Genomic DNA, 25,566 nt, shown 5'->3' with positions numbered 1-25,566 from the left:
CAGGTCATGATCTCATGTTTCGTGGGTTCGAGCCCCGCATCGGGCTCTGTGCTGACAGCTAGCTCAGAGCCTGGAGCCTGCTTCGGATTCTGTGTCTCCCTCTCTCTCAGACCCTCCCCTGCTCGCACTGTCACTCTCTGTCTCTCAAAAGTAAATAAAAGACATAAAATTAAAAAAAAAAAAAAGAGGTAAGGTCTTTTTAATGGGGCACCTGGGTGGCTCAGTCGGTTGGGTAGCTGACTTTGGCTCAGGTCATGATCTCACAGTTCATGAGTCTGAGCCCCACATTGGCTGGCTGCTGTTAGCACAGAGCCTGCTTTGGATCCTCTGTCCCCCTCTCTCTGCCCCTCTCCCACTCATGCTCATTCTCTCACTCTCACTCTCTCTCAAAAGTAAATAATAAAATAAAATTAAAAAAGTTAAGGTCTCAAATCAAAACCTACCTTACACCTTAAAAAACTAGAGAAAGAAGAGCAAACTAAACAAAGCAAATAGAAGGAAGGGAATAATAAGTGAAACTGAGAAAGAATAGAAAAACAGCAAAAAACGAAACCAAAAGTTGATTCTTTGCAAAGATCAACAAAGTTTACAAACCAAGAATAAATTATGTAACCTAGATGAAATGGGAAAATTCTTAGAAAGATACAAACAGCCAAAATTCATTTAAATTGAAACAAATCTGAATAGACCTATCATAAATGAACAGATAAAATTAATCATTAAAATTTTTTAAAAATTTATTTTTGAACGACAGAGAGAGACAGCATTAGCAGTGGAGGGTCAGAGAGAGAGGGAGACACAGAAACTGAAGCAGGCTCCAGGCTCTGAGCTAGCTGTCAGCACAGAGCCCGATGTGGGGTTCGAACCCACGAACTGTGAGATCATGACCTGAGCCGAAGCCGGATGCTTAACTGACTGAGCCACCCAGCGCCCCAAATTAATAATTTAAAAGCTTCATGCTAAGAAAAGTGCATGACCAGATGGCTTCACTGGAGAATTACACCAAATATTAAAACTAGAATTAATATTTGTCTTTTTTATTATATCTACTCTCAATGTGAAGTGGTATCTTATTGTGGTTTTGCTTCACATTTCCCTAAGACTAATGATGCTGAACATCTTTTCATGTGTGTATTGGCAATTTATGTATCTTCTTTGAGAAAATGTCTATTCAAATACTTTGCCCATTTTGAAATCAAGTTGCCTTTTAATTCTTGAGTTGTAAGAGTTCTATATATATTTTACATGCAAGTCTTTTAGTAGATATATGATTAGTCAATATTTTCTTCCATTCTGTGGGTTGTCTTTCACTTTCTTCTTGGCATCCTTTAAAATTTTTTTTAATGTTTTTTAAATTTATTTCTGAGAGACAGAGAGAGACAGCATTAGCAGGGGAGGGTCAGAGAGAGAGGGAGACACAGAATCCAAAGCAGGCTCCTGGCTCTGAGCTAGCTGTTAGCACAGAGCCTGAAGTGGGGCTCGAACCCATGAACTGGGAGATCATGACCTGAGCTGAAGTCGGATGCTTAACCGACTGAGCCACCTAGGGGATCCGGCATCCTTTAAAATACATGTTTTTCTTTTCTTTTTTTTTTTGGAAATACATAAGTTTTTAATTTTGATGAAGTCTAACATCTGTTTTTTCTTTTGTTGCTTGCTTTGGGTTTCATAACTAAGAATCACTGCTAAACTGAAAGACACAGAGATATACTCTTATGTTTCCTTCTAAGAGGTTTATAGTTTAGCTCTTACATTTAAGTCTCTGATCCCTTTCCTATTGATTTTTTAAATATGATATGAGGTAGAGGTACAATTTCTTTTTTTCCCTTTTTTTTTGCACAGAGATATCAAAGTGTCCCAGCACCATTTGTTGAAAAGACTGCTTTACTCTCTGAATTATCTTGGGAATATTACTGAAAATCAAATGACTGTACATATAAAAGTTTATTCCTAGAATCTCAATCCAATTCCATTGATCTTTATGTCTATCTTTATGCCAGTACCAATTCTGGTTACTGTTACTTTGTTATAAGTTTTAAACTGGGAAGTATGAATCCTTCAATTTTGTTTTCTTTTTCAAGATCATTTGGCTATTCTGAGTCCCTTTCATTCCCCTATTAATTATAGATCAGACTGTCAACATCTGCAAAATGGCAGCTGAAACTTGGAGAGGTCTCGTATCAAACCTGTAGATCACTTTGTGAAGTACTGTCTTAATAATCTTAGGTGTTCCAATCCATGAGCATGGGGTATCTTTTCATTAATTTAGATCTTCTTTCTTTTCCTAATTATTTTATTTGTTTTTATGCCATTGTAAATGGAGCTGTTCTCTTAATTTCATTTTTGAGTTGTTCATTACTAGTGCTAAGAAATGTCATTGATTTTTGTGTATTAATTGTGTTTCCTGCAACTTTGCTGAACTTATTACTTCTGATAGTGTTTTGTGGATATCTTAGGATTTTCTGTATGCAAAATCATGTCATTTGAGGATAGACATAATTTTACGTCTTCCTTTCCCACCTGGGTGACTTTTATTTCTTTTTTGTACCTAAATGCTCCAGCTAGATCCTCCAGTATAATGAATATAAGTGGTTAGAGCAGATTTCTTGTTCCTGACCTTAAGAGAAAAGTATTCAGTCTTTTGTTATTAAGTCTGATGTTAGTGTGGGTTTTTCATAGATGCCCTTTATTAGTCTGAAGAAATTCCCTTCTATTTGTTGAATGATTATATCATGAAAGGTTGGTGGATTTTTTTTCAATGGTTTTTTTTTTTTTTACATCCATTATGATGATCCTCTTTTTGTCTTTTATTCTATTTAATGGTGTATTCCTTCTTTGTTTTGTTTTTTATTTTTTATTTAAAAAAGTTTATTGTCAAATTGGTTTCCATACAACACCCAGTGCTCTTCCCCACAAGTGCCCTCCTCCAACACCTCCACCTCTTCCCCCCTCTCCCTTTCCCTTCTTTTTTTTTTTTTAATGTTTTGTTTATTTTTGATACAGAGAGAGACAGAGCATGAGAGGGGGAGGGGCAGAGAGAGAAGGAGACACAGAATCTGAAGCAGGCTCCAGGCTCTGAGCTAGCTGTCAGCACAGAGCCTGACGCGGGGCTCAAACCCACGAATGTGAGATCTGAGTCGGAGGCTCAACTGACTGAGCCACCCAGGCGCCCCCTCCCTTCTCCTTCAACCCTCGGTTCCTTTTCAGTATTCAATAGTCTCTCAAGTTTTGTGTGTCTCTCTCTCTCCAACTCTCTTTCCCTCTTCCCCTCCCCCTGGTCCTCCATTAGGTTTCTCCTGTTCTCCTGTTAGACCTATGAGTGCAAACATATGGTCTCTGTCCTTCTTTGCCTGACTTATTTCACTTAGCATGACACCCTCGAGGTCCATCCACTTTCCTACAAATGACCAGATTTCTTTAATGGTGTATTCCATTGATTGGTTAGCATATATTAGTCTAACCTTGCATTTCTGGGATCAACCCCACTTGATCATGGTGTATACCTTCTAATATGTTCCTGGATTCTGTTTGCTAATGTGCTGCTAAAGGTTTTGCGTTTACATTTATAAGGGATATTAGTCTATATTTTTCTTTTCTTGTGATGTCTCATTATGGTTTTCATGTCAGGGTAATACTGATCTCATGAGTTGAGTTCCCAACTCTTTATTTCTTGTAAGAGCTTGTGAAGGACTGGTATTAATTCTTCTTTAAAAATTTGGTAGAATGCACCAATTAAGCCATCTGGTCTTGGGCTTTTCTTTGTGCAGTTATAAATTACTAACTTGACCTTGTTAATTTGTGATGTCTTTTAAGATGGATATAATCAGAGACACTGAACTGTACAGTTTACAAGTGTAAATTTTATGGTATGCAAATTATATCTCAATAATGCTGTCATAAAAAAGAACATATGTACAAAACTCTATATTTGGTGTGGTGGACTACATATGTTCCCTCATCTCTAGTTCAGCTCAAATCCTCTAAAATTATTGTTAAAAAATACATATGTCCACAGAGACAAAGAAAGCAGGAAATAACACAGTAACCAGAAGAGATGAATAAATTTTGAAAGCTTTTATGGTAACTGACTTAATATACTTGAGAAAGATGACAGCCAAGAGCCTTTAGAAGTGATAGCAGCAGGAAGCAAGGATCTCAGAAACTGGCGGCATCGCCAAGTACCTCTGTGGGACTGGATATGAGGGCTACACAGAGGAAGATTGATTGACAGTCTCCCTACGACCCCTTCTGCCATTTCATGTCCCTGGGTGACCAGGCTTTCCCCATCCTATCAGAAGACTGAGGGAGTAGTTGATCACTGAGGATTTGTTCTCAAGGATACAGCAACATAAGATGGTGGAGATGCCAAAATGAAAATAGGCACTGAGACAAAGTTTACCTGATGAACTGGAAGGCCCCCAACCCCTTTGTGTTATTTGGTTCCCAAAATATTGGCAGGCTACTCCATCCCTAGGAAGGGTAAGTGATTCCTCTCTCAGGAAATAGACAAATCCAAGAGAACAGACCAGTAGCTACAGGAATTAGAGGATGCTCTGACTAAATGACCAGACCCTCTTTAGTCAGCTACAGGGAAGTCTGCTGGAGACAAGCCCTGAACATATATAGAGCTTCTAAGTAGTACCAGAGCACCTTACTTTCAGACCCAGGACTGGCATCCAAAAGTCTGTATGTATAAGAGGAAAGTCTCTAACATAAAGGTTAGAGACTAAAACAAATAAAAACAAGGAAAGTTTCCAGGAAAAAAAAGTGACCTGACAGTATCCAACAGATGTGACCTTGAGGAATGCTGGAAGGAGAGATTTACTACAGAGAGGTTGTAGGAAAGCCTAGCCAGATTTTAAAACCAAAAGAAAACAAAAAACAAGCAAATGACAAAAGAAGCAATTAACTCCAGTAAAAAACAAAAAGTTTTACAAAAAAAGTAAGTATAGTAGTATAGCAGCTGGTTCACCACTGTATTTACCTAGCTATAATAAGGAAGAGTTGATTACCAATTTAAACAAAAGTGTATGCAAACTATATTGGAAGAAAGAATTTAAGTATATTGGAAGAAAGAGAGGAAAGATGTGCATGTGTGTGTGTGTGTGTGTGTGTGTGTATGTGTGTGTGTGTGTGTGTGTGTGTGAGAGGGAGAGGGAGAGGGAGAGAGAGAGAGAGAGAGAGAGAGAGAGAGAGGGAGGGAGGGAGGAATGACACAGGAGAATCACCCTCATCTTCCATGGAAAGAAGAAAATAGATAACAAGTGACAGTTAAATTTTTATTTTATTTTTTATTATCTTTTTGACAGCTAAAATTTTAAATGGCAGTAGAAGCTTCAAGAACAGCAAAAGTGTTCAAAGTGGCTGCTTTTGGGGAGCAGTAACTGGACATGGGTCAGGTTGAGGCAGGGAACTACCATTTTATGTTATAAGCTTTGTAATGTGTTTTAACTTTTAAGACTATGAATAATTAAAAAATTTAAAACCCACAAAGTTCTGGATATAGTACTTGCACATAGTAGGCTTTCAATAAATGAATAACAAATTTAAAAATAAAAAATTATGCATATACACTGCTATTATAAAAATAAACATTTAATTAAAAGTAAGAGAATGATGCCAGCCTGAGCTTCGGAATGTAAATCAGTTAGTATAAAATGACATGAGGAAAGTGATCTAGAACAGCGTACACTGGATTTTAAGGCCCCCCAACCCCAGCTCAAGCACTGCTGGACTTGGATGTGAGCTTTGGGCTCTGGCTAACTTTTGGCTCACTTCAAGGGCTGTCAAAGTCCATCCCTCCAAGAAGTTAGGCTGACTTTAAAGCAATGAATTAATGATAACAATCTGCAGAGATCCAAGTCTGTGGAAAGGCAGGCAAGATCAGATACAAGAAAGTGATGCCTAATACATATTAACTGATACAATATGATTTATGAAGGTCATGTGAATAAAAAACAATATAATGCATTATTATGAAATGCAAATGACTTGGTTCTAAATGGAGGCAGAGCATAGAATTAAAATTTGAAATGGTTTGTTCGTCAAGGGATGAACTGAGTAGCACATTCTAAGGCAAAGACATAAGCCCCAGAAGTTTGTCAGCAGTGATACCACTGGAAGCTTGAGAATTCTCCCTTGTTGTCTGGATCATGGGCCCATTTCTCTGCCCTAGCTGCTCTGATGCTCTGGATCCGGAGTCTGGTAGCCAATGGGCAGTGCTCACTTTTGCTCTCTACAGGTCACTTCCAGAAATACATTGTAATGAAAAGTTGTCATTATTATTATTACACAGTTATTAAACAGTGGAGTCTGGTTTGCAGGGGCAAAATATAAGGTGATTGGTGAGTTCATAAGAAAGGGAAGAGTTCGTTTGCTGACAGCTACTATGGCCTACAGCAGCCTCTCATAGAGGGACATGGTCTCAGAGCTACTATTAGTCAGTGAAAATTTGCCAGTGTTACTGGGGTCTGGCTGTGTAAGAACATTGCTGGCTCTCAGCTTCGGGAAGCCGTACACTTGCAGCCATAAAGTAGGGCTGGTGAACCCTCCACTCTGGGCAGAGCTGGTCACTTGTACTTATACCCCTGGCAGGAGGAAGCTTCTGGTCAGTCTTAGCTGCATGTTTCCTTTTCCTGGGTGAAAGGTCACTTTTGAGGTAGGTGTGCTGCCTACCTTGAGTTCATCTTTGCTCTGGAAGTTGTCCAGGAGGTGCTGGTAATGGGTGTCACACATCTGGCGGAGCAGCGAGAGAAGGCAGGACACATACTCGCCCTGAGGACCAACCAAGAAAACACTTGGTGCAACTAATCATAAGAGCTGTATTTCCCCAATCCACAGAGGGTAAGGAGAGAAGGAAGGGTCTGAGATGGCCCCAATGATCATGAAAGGGAAGGGGAGAACTCTGGTCCTGAAAATGAGATTTCCTTTCTGCCAAGTTTTCTTTTCTGAAGGGCTTGGAAATTTTAATAAGACCTCTGCAGCATGGGACTAATGGAAAAACCTTAACCTATAACAAAGAAATATTGCAAAGTAAGACATAAAGTCTGGGTTTTTTTTCCCTAGGAAATTTTTGGCTATGCAATCCTTTGTCACTATATATTGCCAGGCCACTGTACTGAAATCTAACGGGATTACTCAGAACAGGGTGCTTGGCCTTCTCTGGACAGAATTTGGGCTCCTCCCATCTTGCTCCAAGATGGACAGCCCTTCTCCAAGAATCTTCTGGGGACTTCCTAGAGTTTACATGTGGTTACTGGATCAGGAAGATGGAACATAGTAGGCTGACATATTGGAAGGTAGAGGAGTCAAAACTGACCTTTGTGAGAAGGCAAATTATGGGCTTTAAGGTAAGTAAAAATTTATGGATAAAAAAATGAGTCTTTAAAATTCCTTCAAGTTCCATCTGGGGTAACATGTAAGAAGACCTTGTTTTAAGTACTCCAAGACTTTTACCATCTTATGGCAATTTTTGGCATGGGGCAACTGACCAAATGTTTTTAAACTCATGGAAATTTGACAACAATATTTTTGGCTCTCGAATAATTTCTAGACACATGAAATTATTAGACATATGTATATGTGTAGAATATATACATGTATATGAACCTCAGTTTTATCTGGAAAAATGGCACAATAAGCTATAATTCCTAGATTTAGTACAAGGATCAAAGGAATGAATGCACAGAAAGCTTTTCTGTGAAAAAGTCCAGTATGTAAAGGAAGTGCTCAGTAAATTATGCAAATTATCATCTTCATTAAACATATGTAATTTAGTGTTGCTAAATGAGTTACTATTTGTAAAGTGCATAAAGCATGGGTAGGTCCACAGCAAGCACTGTGTAGTTAGTCAGAAGAATGGGTTACCAGGACATATCAGGGTACACGTTTTTACCTATAGTGAGAGTGCCCTCAACAGGAGCTCCCAAGGGAACATTCTTTCCAAGCCCAGTGCTTCAGAACACATGCCTGCTCTCTGCTCCTCCTGCCCTCCCTAGCGTACTGGGCTTAGCTTGTTCCCACAGATGATTTGCTTCAAAGAAACCACTGCAGTCTCCCACCTGCCAAATGGAAGAGTCTGTGTAATCTGTTTATGTGTTCTACCATCAGGGTTAAGAAGTCCACTCTAGGTATAGGAGTGGGGGCTGTCTCTCTGTCCCTAATGAGAGGATTCCCCACGCTGTTTCTCTTCTAATTGTCCAATAATGCCAGTGCAATTCTACCTCATCACATTTTTCCTGATGAGACATTTAGATACAAACGTTGTGGACAAAAGCAACAACATTGTAGATACAACCAAATTCTAGAAAATTATTCTGTTGTGCACACCATTTAGGAGAGCCTGCTCCTAGAAGGAATAGTCCATTTTCCCCTCTTCAATCTCTTACTGCATCTCTGCTTCATTCTACAGAATAGAAAATGAGTTGGCACAAAGGCCAAGGCAACAGTGACAGTGTGCAGGAAAGCAAGACAGGGAGCATTCCCCACATCTGCCCTAGAGTAGACTTCTGGGACTACAACCTACAGCTTTCAGAGTGGAGATGGGAGCCAGATGCGAGAAGGGAAGAAGGCAGCATGCTGACAATCATGCAGGGAGGTGGAGATGAAGGTGGTGCTATGAGGAGGTGGGGGTTGGTGTGGAGGAGCCCCAGGTTAGAAAAGAAAGCAAGAAAACCTGAATGTTAGTTACTAACAGTGATCTCGGCTGTGCACTGCGGGCACCGCTGCCCTCTTACCGCCTCCTGAGCGTGCGATTTGCTCATGATGGTGAGCAGAGTCTGCAAGAGCACGTCCAGGAGGCTCTCCACCATCATTTCTACCTCCTCCATGACATCTGCCTCCTGGAGCGAGCAGTGAGAGAGCACACTGTTAGCACCAACCTGGCTGACGTGCAGCTGGCAGCACTTACAAAGTGTGTACCATTGGGAGTGGTTTTCTGACTGGACTTTCAACACTGAGTTCTCGGCCTCACTAGCATGAGGTGTCAAGGAACCTGGGACAACAGCTCTGAGAGAAGGTGAGGCAAACCTGTCTCTGTTGCCCTGGTATGGTGGCTGGGCCCTTCGCCTGACCTAGCACCACTTGACACCCACTGTACTGAACGTCAGGTGCATATATTAATTTCAGTATTCAAGGCAGAAGCGAAGGTCCAGATGTATCTGTTTACTTTGATTTCCCTAGAAGAGTCAGAAGAAAGCACAACACTGCTGACTGACACTTTGAGAAAATGGTAAAGTATTCAGGCCACAGGGTGTGGTGTTGGCATCTTCAGGACTGCTAACATGCACCTGAATTCACATAAAAGTATTTCAGTATTTAAGAGGACTGTTTTCTTCTCAGGTCTTTCTCCTTAGGCGATCTCAAGCTTTGCTGGCCCCAACTGTTGCTCAGATATGTCTACATCTCTCTTTGAGCTTTTCAGCTTTCTTGCTCATGTTTCCTGGGCCTCCTGAAGGACTCTGGTCTCAGTGTGTCTTTCTCAGGCAGCCTCAGAAAAACAACAACAGAGCATGCCTCCCCATGAAGGGCTGCTTCTCAGCCACCACACTGAATTTAGGAAGAGTCTGTGCTGTCCTTTTATAGACCTCTCACGTTGAATCTCAAATCTTGTAGCCTGATTTTATCTCACGGAGATTCCCACTGCCCCTTCTCCAGCCTCTCTTTATTATTACTGGTACAAATGTCCATCTGTCCATCCATCCACCAACCCATTATTCATTAAGCAATTACTATATGCTACTCATTGTTTGTGAACCCGAGTACACACAGGTGAACAAGAAAGATAGTATCTCTATGCTCATGGAGCTTAAATTCCACCCCCAACCCATTCATTCAATATAATCATACTGTGCCCCATTCCACATGAAGAGCTGGAGCAGCTCTTGGTGCTAAGGTGATCTCTCTCTTCTGCTGAAGTGATCATAACACTCTCACTTACGATGTCTCTCTGACTAGTTGTAAACAACTACAATTGTACCTGACTCTCTAGCCCCACAAATACAACTAGACCATCTCCTTCAGGTTTTTACCTATTCCCATTCCTCCTCCATTCCTCTCTTTCCCTTTATTTCCCCCTTCAATTTCTCTCCTTTATTTAGCAATAAGTCTTCCACTTCCTCAAGTCTGACCTTGGGCTGCTAATAGACCTTATGTGCTTGGTGTTGACTCTTTGAGGCCTGGTGGGAAGGAGAGCTGCCAAGCCTTGCCTGGAGCCAAGAGCAAACAATAGGGCCACTACAGGCACCACAGGCACTCTGCCAAGCAGGGCCCCTGCCACCAGATGGTACTTTAAGTCTGGACACCAGAGCACCCTATTGAGGCCCTGTACCCTAATCAAACCAACCACACTCTTTTTTTTCCTGGACCTCTACTGTTCCACATGGATAGCCTAACACTTTACCTTCTTATCACCTGGCTATTGGCCTTCATTTTATTTTATTTATTTTTATGGAGGAATATCTAAGTAACTTTATTCTAAGAAAATACACAGAAATAGAATTAATTATTCTGTTTATCAAAAGAAATAATAGCATAAGTGAAAAGACAGCCGCAAAATGGGACAAGATTTTGGACAAGGCTATAGCTGACAAACAACAACAACAACAACAACAAAAACTCCCCCCAAAACCACAAACAACTCATCTAGAATATTGGCCTTCATTTAAAATGCAGTTGTAATTTAATTCTCCAGAAACCTTACCTCAACTTAAGATGCTGTAATAAAAAACTCATTTTTGTTCTTAATTTCTTTCTTTATACTTTCTTATAGTTTACAAATTTTCTCTAAGAAATAAGCATTTTTCCTAGTACCATAAGTATATAAAATAAATATCATTAAAATAAATTCCTACCTTTATTCATGCCTGATCATGTCTTTCCCGCCTTCCTTCCCTTCCCTTCCCACCACAGATCTCTTCGTAAAAGAAAAAGTAAAGAGGAAAGAAACTAGGCAAAAGCAATGCCAGTTGAAACCTCATCTTTAAAGTCCAAGTCTATCATCCCATGAGGCTCAGAGCACTTCTGGGCAACAATTATCTCTCGTATGTCCTGACCTTATCTGGCATCGTATGGAATGCCATATGGGTGGAATCAGGCTGCCAGGAAGCTGACAGAAAAGTCTGAATGAGCAAGCTGCCTCTCAACCTGGGCCTGCCTCTCTGTGCTTGTGCCTTAGTATCCTTAGAACACTCCCAGGAACAGAGGATTAATACCTTTTGATAAAAACAGAACATGGCACAGGATTCAGCTTTCTGGTGTTAAAGAGAACTACATTTCAGGAACTCAACTTTTTCAAATAGCAAAACTGTGTTGTATTGAGAAGCCTGCTGGGCATACACAGGCCTCTGCTCACTTGGACGCCTTCCTGTCACTGATGAAAGCTTCTCTGACTGAGAAGGGCACAAAGTGATCTTTGTTGGTCTGCCTCTGGTTAAAGTAATACAAGACTGGGGCAGAGCTGAGGGGAGATGTAGTGGGCATGGGGCCACTACCAGAGAGCTGGTCTTGACGATGGAGAAGATGCTGCCAAGAATCCCTGAGCAGATCAGCAGCTCTTTCTGCTGCCTCAGGTGAAGGTGAATGTGATGGAGAACCACGGGAAGCAGGATGCGGCGGGATTCTGAGAGAGAAAACACAAAGGTGAAGAAGCCCTTTAGAGAACTAGCGACTTCTGGAAGCCAGTGACACTGTGAGACTTAACTGGTCTCAAAACAAGTGGGGCTGAACTGGTGCCAAGATGGAGGTCATTCCCTTCCTTTATGAGGGCCTATAAGCCCACTTTCTGGACACTGTAAGACATCCCACAGCATTATCCTTCCATTTCTCTTTCCTTCTTTATCATTTTAAGCCTCAGTATTGATGCCATTTTGTGCAGGATGAATGTTAGGAAATTGCTCCCAAACAAAATCTCTTTAACAACTAGATTCCAAAAAGCATCGCTTAAACTGAAAATTCCATTTAATTGACAGACCTATTTCTATGAACTACACTCACTGAACCTGCAGACTGCTATAGATTATAAATGGTTACTCTTTATGATGCTCTGGCTAGCTGACCTGGCACCCCCTGCACCCCCCGTCCCCACGGTGAGCATTTACTTTGTGGCAGCAATTAGGCCTATTTCCTTTCCCACCTCAGGCAGACAAAATGAAATACAGTGTGAACATGTTTCTGGTGCTCTGCACTATGTGGTCAGACTGTGTGACTCTCCAGGTACCTTGATACCTGGCCAGCAGGATTTAGTCAGATTATCAGTAATATAAACCCACCAGGGCATTGCCAATTTATTGTTCACACTTGACCACAGTTACATGTTTCAGATAAAATTCAGAAAGAAAATAGGTTTTTAGCCAAAGACAAATTACATGACATATAAGAGATTTGGAGCTGTCTTGTCAAATACTTAGACTATAAAATGGAATGACAGCTATTCTATGTTTAAAAGGATGTGTAGACAAAAATGAAGTTCATAACACATTTTGCAGACCAAAATTATACCAACATAGCAGGATTTCTATATCAATCAATAACTATCTGCAGAGAAAATAGTAGTTTATTACTGGAACTGGCTGCAAAGACCAAACTGATATGCTCTGAGACAGTTAAGTGTTGTTTAAAAGACACCACCTTCCTGCTTCAACGAAGACTCTGTAAGTCAAGCATTCAATGAAATTGAAATGCAAATGAGAACTTGGGGGTGGCTTATCCGCTTAAAATTCAACTACACAGTTACACTGCCACATAAAGTTTAAGAATTTTTCTTAAGTGATTATGGAATCATGCAAATATGCATGCAAAAATATTAGAAATAAAAGATGTCAGTGAGGGCAGTCTGCTGTTCCCCTTCCCATATATTCAGAAGCATCTTCTTTAAGCAGTGCACAAAGCTTGAATGTGTGCAGTGGCCTCAGTGCTAATGTGTCCAAACCAGTGATAAAATCTTCAATCTAGGAATAGGTGAAGAGAGAAGTGTTTACCATAAATAGCTACTGGTAGAGAAAAGCTGACTCTCTTGGTGGCAGCTGTGCCAGGAATAATACCCTACAATGGCAGAGTTAAGTTAAAAGGAATGTTTATTATTGCAATTGTGTGTAGCACTTGGTTGAGAAATTACTATTCTTATACTTTAAAAGTCAAACTTAAAAATTTTTACTACCAAAAATTCTAGTTATGAAAACTCTAACAATAATTGTTCCTAGCGTTTCGGATTTATTCCTGTGCCCTAGAAATTTATTCTATGATTGTGACATTCCATTTAAAGGATTAAGCTCATATTGATCTTAACATTTGGCCACTGAGTATTTGGTACCCCTGCCAGGAGGATCATGCTGAATGTGGTTTCAAGTATGAATCTGGAGGTTCTTTCTGAAAGGCAATCTGAGCTGTTGACTATTTGTTAGGCTGTCTTGACCTCTTGGGGAGTGGGGAGGGCTCACCATCCATCTCTGTCTAATCCTTATAGGTTCTTTCAAAGACAGGAAAGGAATCTGATTGGTGAGATAAGGAACAAAGAAAACACAGTTGGTCCTCAGGGCCCTCTTTCAGGATCTCTCTTATCTCCTTAACTCATCCTTATCCCCTTTGGCTATACCCTTGTCTCTTGTTCCCCTTCCTTTTCCTCTGCTTTCCCATCTTGCTGAGTGTGGGGGTGACAGGCCCTACTCTTGGCAGCTGGCTAGACTTGTAGGTCTGGAAGTTGCTCTGCAGGCCACCTCATGGGCATGCCCCAGGGTGGGGGTCCCTAGGGATAAATCATGAGCAAGGCAGTAGGCCTAGATCTTGGCTGTATTATCTAATAGAGTTTACCCAAAACTCTGCATTTTTAGGGCCACAGGCTTCTTGCATGATGACTGATAAACTGATCTTTTGGTTACTACTTGACAATACCCTGGAAAGGAGGAAAGGTCAGTCTGATTCCCATCCCAACTTGATTTACCTGAGAAAGAAAACAGACGGCTATCCACAGTCCTAGCGATAGACTGCAGCTTCACGACATCCATTGACTGCCCAATGTGCACAGTGCTGGGCATGCTCCCCAGAGTCCCTCTTACAAACTCTGCCACCTCCTGCACGGTGAACATTTGCAGCAGTTCATCAAAGATAGTTGGGAAGGAATTGAGGAGTGCAGCCTGAAGAAGCAAGTGAAGCTGTGGTTAGCACAGAGTTTGGTGTCTGTCTTTCGGTATCTATGCTCAGACAATAATAATATAAGAGGTTGAAAAGGCATTGCAGCACCCCTGCCTCATGTGAGCTCCTCCGTGGTCTTTGACTCCACATATCCCTACAGCACTCTTAGGGCATAGAACAGGGAGGAGTAAAAAGGAAACCAGAACAAGAAAATTTGCTGGGGCCCAGACCACTTGAAACTATCATAACTTGCCAACATAGTTGCTGGCAAGAGAAGGGAATATAAAAAGAAATCAGTTCAATATGGCTTAATAGACATAGCTGTTTTGCTTATAAAATGGATTTAAATTTTTTGTCTGTCTCTATGATCAAACTCTTGACTTTCTAATTTTGGTTTCAAATTCAAGCCAGGAACCTCTCAATATAGCAGAAAGAGCTGGGCACCACCAAGCAGCATGAGCTGAACTCCGTTCACAGCCCTGTAGCCAGCAATGCAGCTCTGAGAGCTGGACCATTTTCCCCAGGATGGAGACATTTATCTGAAATCATGAAATCTGAAGACTATAAATTATGCCCTTCATCTGTGATGCTTGGCAGTCTCAAGTATAAATCCAAAAGGATAGAGACTGTACGGATTTAGTAAACTATGAATTCTTAAGGACTGATGATTATGTTGGCATAGAGTTCAGCAACCTAGATGGCTCTGAGCACAGGCAGGAGTCTGTATATTTGGAGACTTCTCTTCATGGATCTTGGTTCTGGTTAGACCCATGAGGTGGACTCTTCAGGATAACCTGATAATAGTTCCAGAGCCTTTTAGAGGCAGAGTAGTATAGAAGAAAGAGAATGGCTTTTGGAATTAGACATAGTTCAAACCTCAACTTTACTACTTATCTGTTAACATCACCTTGAGTGAGTTACTGTTTAATCCTCAGTTTTCTTATCTATAAAATAAAGATGATACTATCACTTATCTCTTGGTATTGGCATGAAAAAAATTAGGTGCATAAAGTGAGTTTTTAGTTAGAGTGCCTGGCACATCTTCGGCTTTCATTAAATGCTGGTCCTCATTCTCTCTTCTCTACATGGAAGCAACATGAAGAAGGCTTTTCCACTTCTCAATTCTCTTACATTATTAACCCAGAATTCACAAAGGGGAATGAAATGTCACTTTGAGATGAGAAGTGAGAGTGTACTCTTCCTATGTGGCAGGCAGTGAATGGGAGGCTGTTTTCCTTGACTGTTTCATCAAGCAATAGACATGGGCCTAGAGTGAGTAAAAATACATGCCATGGGGAAACCTGTCTGTCATAGTATAGTATATGTTCAGGCCAGGCCCAAGAATAGAACTGACATGAATTCTATCTATAGATTTATAACCCCCTGGGATATTAGAGATATTTTTTTGCAATAATTAGAATGAGCACAAAAACATATTATCATAAGCAGTGAGATACAAAAGACAAAGGAGGAAAAGCGGGTATTTTATAATCAATAACAAATAGTGAATGTTATCTTACATGGTGAGATTTTCCATACTTATGCACCAGAACAGTAGGGCACTTGCACCCTAACATCTCCTAGTGGCCAGAAGCAAAGATGTATAATGTGACTGAACCATAGACTTTCTGAGAGTCCTGGAACTCATGAAACATGAGTTTGGCACCAAAGAATTAGGCTCTTCACATGGGTCTAAGCTGAGACTACATCTAAACTATCCTGATGAGATAGGAGCATGCTATGCAGGACAGGGCACTGCCAAGTTCTCAGAAAGCATATCTGCCCTGCTCTGCTAGCTACCTCTGAGCTCTCCATAACTGTTTATGCTGAGAGGAAGAGTAGGTGTCCTTGGCCCTTGCTGGCAGAAGCAATGGGCTAGAGGAGAGACACGGGGAGGAAGGAGTTGCTTGGAGTACTTTTGAGGGGAGACCATCAAATGAGCCTTCTTACAGAGGCACCTGGAGACCTTGAGGAATCCCCATCTTTTAAAGAGTCTTGTTCACAGTTAAGTCCAAGGGGCTTAAAGGCAATTGGCATTGGGGCAATATAGGGTCAAGTAGAAAACAAAAAAGCAGACTATTCTTTTTTTTTTTTAATGGTCATCTATTTGGGGAGAGAGAGAGAGACAGACAGACAGAGAGAGTGCCAGAGAGAGAAAGAGAGTATGAGCAAGAGCAGGGGAGAGGTAGAGAGAGAGGAAGAAAGAGAATCCCAAGCAGGCTCTGCACCGTCATCACAGAACCCAACTTGGGATTCAATCTCATGAATTGTGTGATCATGACCAGAGCCAAAATAAAGAGCTGGACACTTAACCAACTGAGCCACCCATGTGCCCCCAGACTATTCTAATCTTAAAGGAGATATTTAAATATATATTTGCACTCATGACAGTCCTGGCAGCAACTGAATGAATGGAGGTGAGAGAGGCTGTCTGATCTTTGCTGATAGGTTTTGAATAATAATTAATTCCCTTCAAAAAAATCAAAGAAATGCAATCTATTAGATAAAATTCTGACATTTACTAATGTAAGAAAATAACCCCCTTGTGACTGGGGTAATAAACACTATCTTCTAACCTTTCTAGAATGAAGCTACCTAGAAAAGGTAACAGATTAGCTAATCAGACGTTCTTAATATAAGGAACCAAATTTCCTTCCTACACTGATATTTCTAATAGAATCCTATCTTAATTCTTTAAAAAATTTTAAATGTTTATTTTAGACAGAGAGAGAGAGGGAGAGAGGGAGAGAGAGAAAAAGTGTATGCAAGCAGGGGAGGGGCAGAGAGGGAGACACAGAATCTGAAACAGGCTCCAGGCTCTGAGCTGTTAGCACAGAGCCCGATGCGGGGCTCAAACCCACAGACCATGAGATCATGACCTGAGGCGAAGTTAGACGCTTAACTGACTAAGCCACCCCAGTGCCCCTAATCTTAATTATTAAACAATGTTTTCTAATTATTTCTGCCTATTTTACTCTTAACTTCTGGAATGGACAAGTACCAATATAAAGTTTATTTAAAAATATTTAAAAAAAATTAACAGTGACTAGGAAATAAAATTCTCTATTATGTTTTGAATACCCCCTTTAAATAAGATGTTCATGAAAAGTATGTAACTAAATAAGTTTGGTTTAAAGAGGGCTTCTGAAGGATGCCAGGGTGGTCATCTGGTTGAGCATTCGACTCCTGATCTCAGCTTAGGTCATGATCTCACTGTTCCTGAGTTCGAGGCCCACATTAGGCTGCATGCTCGTGGAGCCTGCTTGGGATTCTGTCTCTTACTCTCCCTGCTCCTCCTCTGGTTGTGCTTGCTCTCAAAGTGAATAAATAAAAAAAAAGAGGCTTCTGAGAATAAAGTTGTGTTTCTTCTCCACTCTAAAGCCACTGGGCTATTGTATATCTGGTAGCTGGGGCATAGCGAACTTTGAAGTAAAAACAGCATTTCGTTCTATTAGGTATTTCCTTGCAAGTCACCCTTTACCCACACACAGGAGCCTGGCAGGGCTTCTTCAACTCTGGAAGCCAGAGGACAAAGAAACCAGCCATTAAGACAGAATCCAGCAGCAAAATTTCCCTGTAGCTCACAGACCTGAGTGAAAAGGAGTGTTTCTGAGTTTCTGCTGTCCAGACTGAGCACAAACCGAATGGACTGGAAAAGTTCTTGGATGCTGGACCGGAATTGCTCCTCTTCCATCCCACAGGTGGCTCGTGAGTACAGGATCCTTGACTGCACGATGAACTTAAAAAGGTACTCTAGGGCCTGGAATAAAAGGGATGAAGAGGTGTTAAAGATGGCCAAGAGCTAGCACAGCAGGGAACAAAGGTTAAGTAACAGCAAATTGTATACCAAAATCAGATGGTGGACAATTCAACTGTGGAGATTTGGAAATTATCTTTTAAAATAATCTCCAAAGTCCGAATGGTCACTGAGCAGCAGTTGTCTTCCTGCTGAGAGACTTATCAATTATTTCATAACTGCTTCTGTGGTTCTGGAATTGAGGAACCACAGACTGAGGAACCATAACATACAGGATCAAAATAAAAGTTTCTTTGCATTTTTTTCAGGTCTGGAAATAAGAGGCTTCAAAAGCAATGATGTAACCTCTCTTGAATTTATTCCAAGAAGGAAAAGTACTTAAGAAGCCTTCTGCACCTTTGAGATATAGTGGGATCTGACATGGTGCCAGCCTTCTCACTGGAGATTAAGTCTGGAGAAAACTTGCCCCAGGTTGCACAGCCCCAGGTGACCTGACATACGCACTCTCCATCCTCTTCCAAACCCGGACACCTTCCCAAAGACAATTTTTGAACAATGCAGAAGATGAAGCTCCCATAACTTACTTTGGGAGCAGAATTTAATTCTGAGGAGTCCTTACAGCTTGGCCCATGCTATGAGCACAGTAATTATCTTTTAAAAGAACAGATTGACGATCTAAGACTATGCTTTCTAATCAAAAAAATGCCACAGATTTCCCAGACATTGGGAAGGCAGAACACTGGGAGAGAAACTTATCCAAGGATGAAACAAATGGAGCTCAGTTACTTGAAATATAAAATAGAAAACAATTCTGAAGCTACTTTTCATGACCTATGTATCTATCAGAAGGTTTGGCAAAACAAAACCTTATTCTGTTTGTTTTGCAGCCCATATAGAATTCAGTAGGCATTGTAGAATGGCTAGGTCAGAAAGATATGTCTTCCAAGACTTGAATCAGAAGATTGTGTAGAAAAAAATTAAAGTGTGTGGCCTTACCAGCAAAAAAGCTACAGCCTCCGTTTCAGTAACCTTTTAATGCCTGGTCTGAAAAGAACCAGGGAGATCTGCACTGTGTACTCTAATTTTAAAAGGGAAAATGTGCACCTTATGACCTATTTCCCCCCAGTTTGAAACAGCTAAGACAAGAGATATATTGAATGTCTTGAAACATCTACTAGTTTATAGTGAAAGGCAGAATCAGACAGCAAAATTGCTTGCACTTCCTGGGCATGAGATCTTAGTATCTCCATTAAATTTTAAAATATAAAACAATGTCCAAGATGGCCCTGAGAAAACCTGAATAAGGGATAGAAAATAAGTCTACTTCCAGTCATACATCACTACCTGACTTCCCTTGCCCACTCCTCTTGATTTTTATGGTCGGCACCAGTGTGGGCAGGACCAGGTGATGGCTGGTTGCCTCTGACTGATGCAACCGGGGAAAGAGAAGAGGGTGGGCCAGTGAGGAAGGAGGTGAGTGGTGAAGCCTATGGAATTTGTTGAAAGTTCAAAGGTATTCCCAATCTTGCATGGAGACAATAAAGCGCTTAATGGTGGGTGAAGTAGCCACTCTGTCCATTTCTACTTAAGTTAATAAACCTGAAAGGAAAAGAGATCCTAAAAGTTATTACAACCTTTCTATCACTAAGAAGATCCATGGTGCCTGCTCTTTTCTCTTCACGGTTCCCTGGGGGACCTGATGTAGCTCACCAGTGAACAGTATGCTGTCTTTTTAGACTATCTTGTCAAATACCATCCTTAAACCCACCAAAGATACCTCCTACAGGTCATTCATAAGGGAACAAACAAAATAAGCAAGTAAGAAAACAAAGGACTCTTTATTTTCATCTTCCTTAGTGGTCAAACTTTCTTAGAAAGGCCACAACCTTGAAAGTGAAAGGAAGAGATATGATATGAGTGGCAGGATGTACTGAATCAAGAGTAAGGAGGATGAGGTTTCCTGGTCCACACTTTATCATACCAGAATGAGAGCTGTTAGGCCAGGACCATGTGCATTCTGTAAAGGATGAAAACAGGACTGACTAGAGGATTTGTCAGCTAAAACTTGAAGAAGGGGAAATGACCTGATAAAACCTTAGTACTGGATGCGTACATATTCAGTATGAGAGGCCATTCAAACAAACCTGCAGTGGTAAGAATAAGTATGAAAGTACCTCAGAAAAATGTTTCCCCAAATGGAAATCTTTCTCTCCACCCAAACCTGACCCTCTCCCAGAATTCTGTATCTCCCTAAGTAACCCTGATATCAACCCAGCTGATCTAGCCAGACTCCTTGGAACCAGCCTCAGTTCTTCCTTTCTGTTACCTTCCACATCCAAGTTAACATTTGAAATTAATTCCCTGCTTTGGTCACATCAGCTACTTTTTGGTTGCTTGAAAACTCAAGCTGTTTCCCACCAAGGCTTTTAAACATGCTTTTTCTTCTGTCTGGAATGCTCATCTCCTAGCTCTTCACATTGATTTCAGCCCAGAGGTCACTTCCTCAGGTAAACTTTCCCTAAAATCTTGATCTGAAGTAAACTTTCCTCTCTAGTCAATCTATGCTATGATCCTGTTTATTTCCTTGATAGTACTCACTTATCAAGATTTTTTCCCACTTAGCTTGTACATTTATCTGTCTTACATATTTATTGTCTGTCTTTCCTCCGCTTTCCTCACAGCCTTTTCTGCTGAATCCCCAGTGGCTACTCAGTGTCTGACACATGGCAGGTATCAAATAACACTGACTTGACTGAATGACTTAATGAATGATTGTTAGGAGAAAACAACTTCTGTAATGCCTTCTCCAGTATCCCAAGCAATTAATTTAGGGGCTCACACAGAATCTTTTGCATTTCACTCAACTTTTATCCCCTCAAATGTTGTCTGGGGCACCTGCCAGGTACTAGGTTTAGAGAAGAACAGAATGCAGGCCCTGTCCCCATATCATACTCAGAACTCTGCTCTACACTTGTGCTTGTGCATACTTCAGTGGTGATATGTTCTTCAAGGGGAGAGGTCTGTCTTAGTCCTCTTTGCATCTTGACATCCACAGCAGATGCTGACTGCTTTGTAGACATGTATTATATGAAGGAGGACAGAAATAATACGTATGGCCTTAGATTTTTACAGAATGTACAGAGAAGAGGCAGGGGGAAACAGACCTATGATTTGATTTTGCCTCTTCAGTGTGATGACGTTTAGGAAAGCACCTGTCTCACCTGTTAGCATGTGGACAAGAACAACAAAATCACAGGCCCAATAGTACTTGGAGCAAATGGTGTGAAATTAAAAGAGAACAGAGAAAAAGCAGAACTACTTTGTTGCCACTCTTCTTTTATTGCTAAATGGAAAGGGTAGGAAAGACATGGTTAAAAAGTAACTCAAGAACAAGAAAATGTAGGAGCAGAAAGGGAGAAAGCATGGGCCTCCCAAGGGATATGGCAGCTTTCTTTAAAAAGCTATCTTGAGAACTGTTAAGCAAAAGAGAAATCAACATTCTTCTAGGTGGGTTTCTATAGCAGAAGAAGTGCCATGAAAAGAAGTTACCAGAAAGTGAAGTTAATTCACAATGACTATGGTTCCCCTGAAAACTTGAGCTGCCCAGAAATGCAAAAGGCTGGCTTATCTTGGAGCCTCTCCATGCAAGAGTGCTGCCACCGGAGACTCTGTTTTCCTCCAAAGGTCAAGGTTTTAAGATTGTCTTCTTAGCGTATCCATATACAGTGCATCCAATCATCTCTTTTTACTTAAAACAGTTCTAAAAAATAACCGTTTTTTAGTAACCACTGAAGATGGGAAAAGTGTTGGAAGATCTTAATTCTAATCAATGTTGCCACCAACATTGCTTTAGAAGGAGATATGATGCTTTGGCCAGTAGAAGCAGAGATGTTTGCTATTGGCAAAACCAGGCAGGAAGGATGGCCAGCGGTTTACATGTACATTATCCCTCCTTCCTGCTTTAAGATAACATTGGAATAAAGGTCTTCTGGGGGCAAAATCAAGGTGAGGAAAGGGGAATTATGTGGTCCAAGACATTCCTGAAAGCAGGCCAGTGTACTAAAATATCTAACTTGTCGTGGGCCCTTTATATACAGCGAGCTCAGTACATTACCCTCATGGCTTCCTGAATATGGTCCTGTCGAATCAGTTCTGCTGAGCAGTCCATGTACCACTTCAAACAGCGAATGAGCTCCCTGGGAAAGAGAACAGTTCCAGAAACCCCACTTTAACTCAAAAGCAATGCAGCTTGAAATTTACCACACAGGAATAATATATATCTTGCTGATGAGCCAGAATGGAGTGATGAATCTGTTACAAATGTGAAATCTTCAGATCATCTGAGACCAGACAACACACTTTGTCCGTAGAGTTGCTACATTTTAATTAGCAATTATAATCATTCTTTCTCACTTTCCCTGACACACATTTTTTCTTTGATTATAGGAAAGTTTTCCCAGAGTCCTAGACTTCATCTGTATTTTTGTTTTGTCTAAAATTTCTATGTCTCCAGAACATTCAACAATGACTAGCAAGGAGGAGATGCTGGATAAGGTATACAGTCCTAAGTGTCTCCTTGCTCTACCTTCATCACATCCATTTTATTTCCTTAGAACCAAGTAACCAGAGTGAAATGAGATTACAGGATCAGAAGGCCTGCTCCTTTGCATGGCAAGAGAGCACAGAGGTCAAGTAAAGTCTTGGTCAGACAGTAGGGTTACCTCTGGAGCCTATCAATTTCTAGCTCTGTATCCTTGGGCAAGTAATCTGATCCCTCTATGCCATTCTCTTGGTTTAAAATACAGAGGAAGGGAGGAGCCAAGATGGCAGAGAGGAAGGGAGCTCTGTAAACTTTGTCTACCCTATCTATCGAACTGAGAAGGACATTACTCCCATGTGCAAGAGCAGAAGGAGAAAATATGGACTCCAGAAAGAAGACAACCTAAAAGATACCTGAGTGAGTGAGTGCGAACTGGGGAGATTAAAATACAGAGGAAGGGCACCTGGGTGGCTCAGTCAGCTAAGCATCCGACTTCGGCTCAGATCATGATCTTATGGTTTGTGGGTTCGAGCCCCATGTCGGGCTCTGTGCTGACAATTCAGAGCCTGGAGTCTGCTTTAAATGTTGTGTCTCCCTTCTTTCTGCCCCTCCCATGCTCATGCTCTGTGTCTCTCAGTCTCTCAATAATAAATAAACATTAAAAACTTTTTTTTTACTACAAATGTCCAAATTTCATTCTTTCTCATTGCCATGTAGACCTTGAGGGTATCACGCTAAGCGAAATAAGTCAGGTGGAGAAGGAAAGATACCATATGTTTGCACTCAGAGGTCTAACAGGAGAAACCTAACAGAGGACCTTAGGGAGGGGAAGGTGGAAAGAGAGTTGGGGAGAAAGAGGGACGCAAATCATGAGAGACTATTGAATACTGAAAATGAACGGAGGGCTGAAGGGGGAGGGGGAGGGGGAGGGGGTGGTAATGGAGGAGGGCGCTTGTGGGGAAAAGCACTGGGTGTTATATGGAAACCAATCTGACAATAAACTATTAAAAACATTTTTTAAAAAATAAAAAATAAAATACAGAGGAAACAGTAGTACACTTCAAAGCTGTTGTGAATACTAATGAGATGATGACAAACATAAAGCACTAGCAGCACAGTGCCTGCTCTACAAAGTGACATCAAAACGGCAGTTCCAGTGACTCCACAGCCTCATCACCCTTGGGTTTTACATATATTTTCAGAAGTTGTGTTAATTCTATAGAAAAAAGTATGACTTTTTAAATTGTCTTAATAGTTTTATTTTTTATTATAGGTTATTGTCAAGTTGGTTTCCATATAATACCCAGTGCTCATCCCAGGAAGTGCCTTCCTCCATGACCATCACCCATTTCCCCCTTCCCCCACCCCCATCAACCCTCAGTTTGTTCTCAGTATTTAAGAGTCTCTTATGGTTTGTCTCCCCCTCTCTCTGGTTGTGACTATTTTTTTCCCCTTCCCCTCCGCTATGGTCCTCTGTTAAGTTTCTCCTGTACCACATATGAGTGAAAACATATGGTATCTGTCTTTCTCTGCCTGACTTATTTCACTTAGCATAATACCCTCAGGTTCCATCCATGTTGCTACAAATGGCCAGATTTCATTCTTTCTCATTGCCATGTAGTATTCCATTGTATATATAAACCACAATGTTCATAGCAATACTTTAAACAATAGCCAAATCATGGAAAGAGCCTAAATGTCCATCAACTGACAAATGGATCAAGAAGCTGTGTCTTGGGGCGCCTGGGTGGCTCAGTCGGTTAAGCCTCCGGCTTCGGCTCAGGTCAGATCTCACGTTTGTGGGTTCGAGCCCCGCGTCAGGCTCTGTGCTGACAGCTAGCTCAGAGCCTGGAGCCTGCTTCCATGTCTGTGTCTCCCTCTCTCTCTGACCCTCCCCCTCTCATACTCTGTCTCTCTCTGTATCAAAAATAAATAAAACATTAAAAAAAATTTAAAAAAAAGCTGTGTCTTAATGGTTTTAGATAATGTCTGTTTCCCATTTTAACTATTTATATTAAATCTTTTATCAACAGTTTTTTATTTCTTTAAATTTATTTGTTGGTGCCATTTTTAGCAATTCACATGTTTCTCAATGAAAAAGTCAGACTTACTTTTAGTAGCTTTGCCACTATTTCTTAGAAGGAAAAGAATGACAATTGTGTAGTAAACTACAGTTTAAAATGTCAGCTGAAAGACCACAGCTAATATCCTACTCAAGGGTGAAAGAAAGTTGTTTCTCTAAGATCAGGAACAAGTATGCCTTTTTTTTCTACTTCCATTCAATATAGTACTAGAAAAATAATACTTAAAAAACCAGCCAATCTGATTTAAAAAATAGGCAAAGGAGGGGTGCCTGGGTGGCTCAGTCAGTTGAGTATCTGATTCTTCATATTGGTTCAGGTCATGATCTTTCAGTTGTGAAACTGAGCCCTACATCAGGCTCTGCCCTGGACGTGGAGCCTGCTTGGATTCTCTCTCTCCCTCCCTCCCTCTCTGCTTCTTCCCCACTGTCTCTCTCTCTCTCTCTTAAAATAAATAATTAAGCAAACATTTTTAAAAAAATGGTCAGGGGCACCTGGGTGGCTCAGTCGATTAAGTGTCTGACTTTGGCTCAGGTCATGATCTCACAATTTGTGAGCTGGAGCCCCGTGTCAGGCTCTGTGCTGACAGCTCGGAGTCTGGAGCCCGCTTCAAAAACTGTTTCCCTCTGTCTCTGCCCCTCCCCTGCTCATACTCTGTCTCTCTCTGTCTCTCAAAAATGAATAAACATTAAGAAAAAATAAAATAAAAACGGGCAAAGAACTTAAATAAATTTTTCTCCAAGAAAGATATATAAATGATCAATAAATAATTGGATTTAATGAAATGTTTAGAGGTGCAATAGGCATGACTTTGAGTAGATAATGAAAGAAAATGCAAAATGCTTATTGATTTATGATGTGGTTTCATCTTAGCTTGGGCAAACCATGCAGTATTTAATACATAGTAGCAGAATATTTACTATTGAAGCTTGAAAAGATGTGAGTTCTTTGTGTGTAATCTTTCATTTATGCATGGGAGAGGGTTTTCTTTTCTTTTTTTTTAATATTTTTACATTGTAGTACTTGTTTTGCTTGTTGGTGGTGTTTGCTTATTTAATACATTC

At 40.8% G+C, this 25,566-nt stretch overlaps 1 protein-coding gene across 1 annotated transcript in view; it reads right to left on the bottom strand.

Moving 5' to 3' along the window:
- Positions 1–25,566, bottom strand: part of DOCK3 (dedicator of cytokinesis 3) — a 351,466-nt gene that overhangs the window by 59,276 nt on the left and 266,624 nt on the right. The window contains exons 20-25 of the mRNA XM_029916016.1: positions 21,996–22,077; positions 17,714–17,884; positions 13,934–14,126; positions 11,490–11,617; positions 8,694–8,840; positions 6,676–6,774 (exon numbers count right to left, since the gene is read on the bottom strand). Of these exons, the coding sequence (XP_029771876.1) occupies positions 6,676–6,774; positions 8,694–8,840; positions 11,490–11,617; positions 13,934–14,126; positions 17,714–17,884; positions 21,996–22,077 (820 nt within the window). The remainder of the gene's footprint in view (positions 1–6,675; positions 6,775–8,693; positions 8,841–11,489; positions 11,618–13,933; positions 14,127–17,713; positions 17,885–21,995; positions 22,078–25,566) is intronic.

The sequence above is a fragment of the Suricata suricatta genome, chromosome 12 (genome assembly GCF_006229205.1).
Source record: "Suricata suricatta isolate VVHF042 chromosome 12, meerkat_22Aug2017_6uvM2_HiC, whole genome shotgun sequence".
NCBI classification, from domain to species: domain Eukaryota; kingdom Metazoa; phylum Chordata; class Mammalia; order Carnivora; family Herpestidae; genus Suricata; species Suricata suricatta.
Note: the sequence above shows the minus strand (reverse complement) of the source record. Positions and strands in the feature narration are given on the sequence as shown.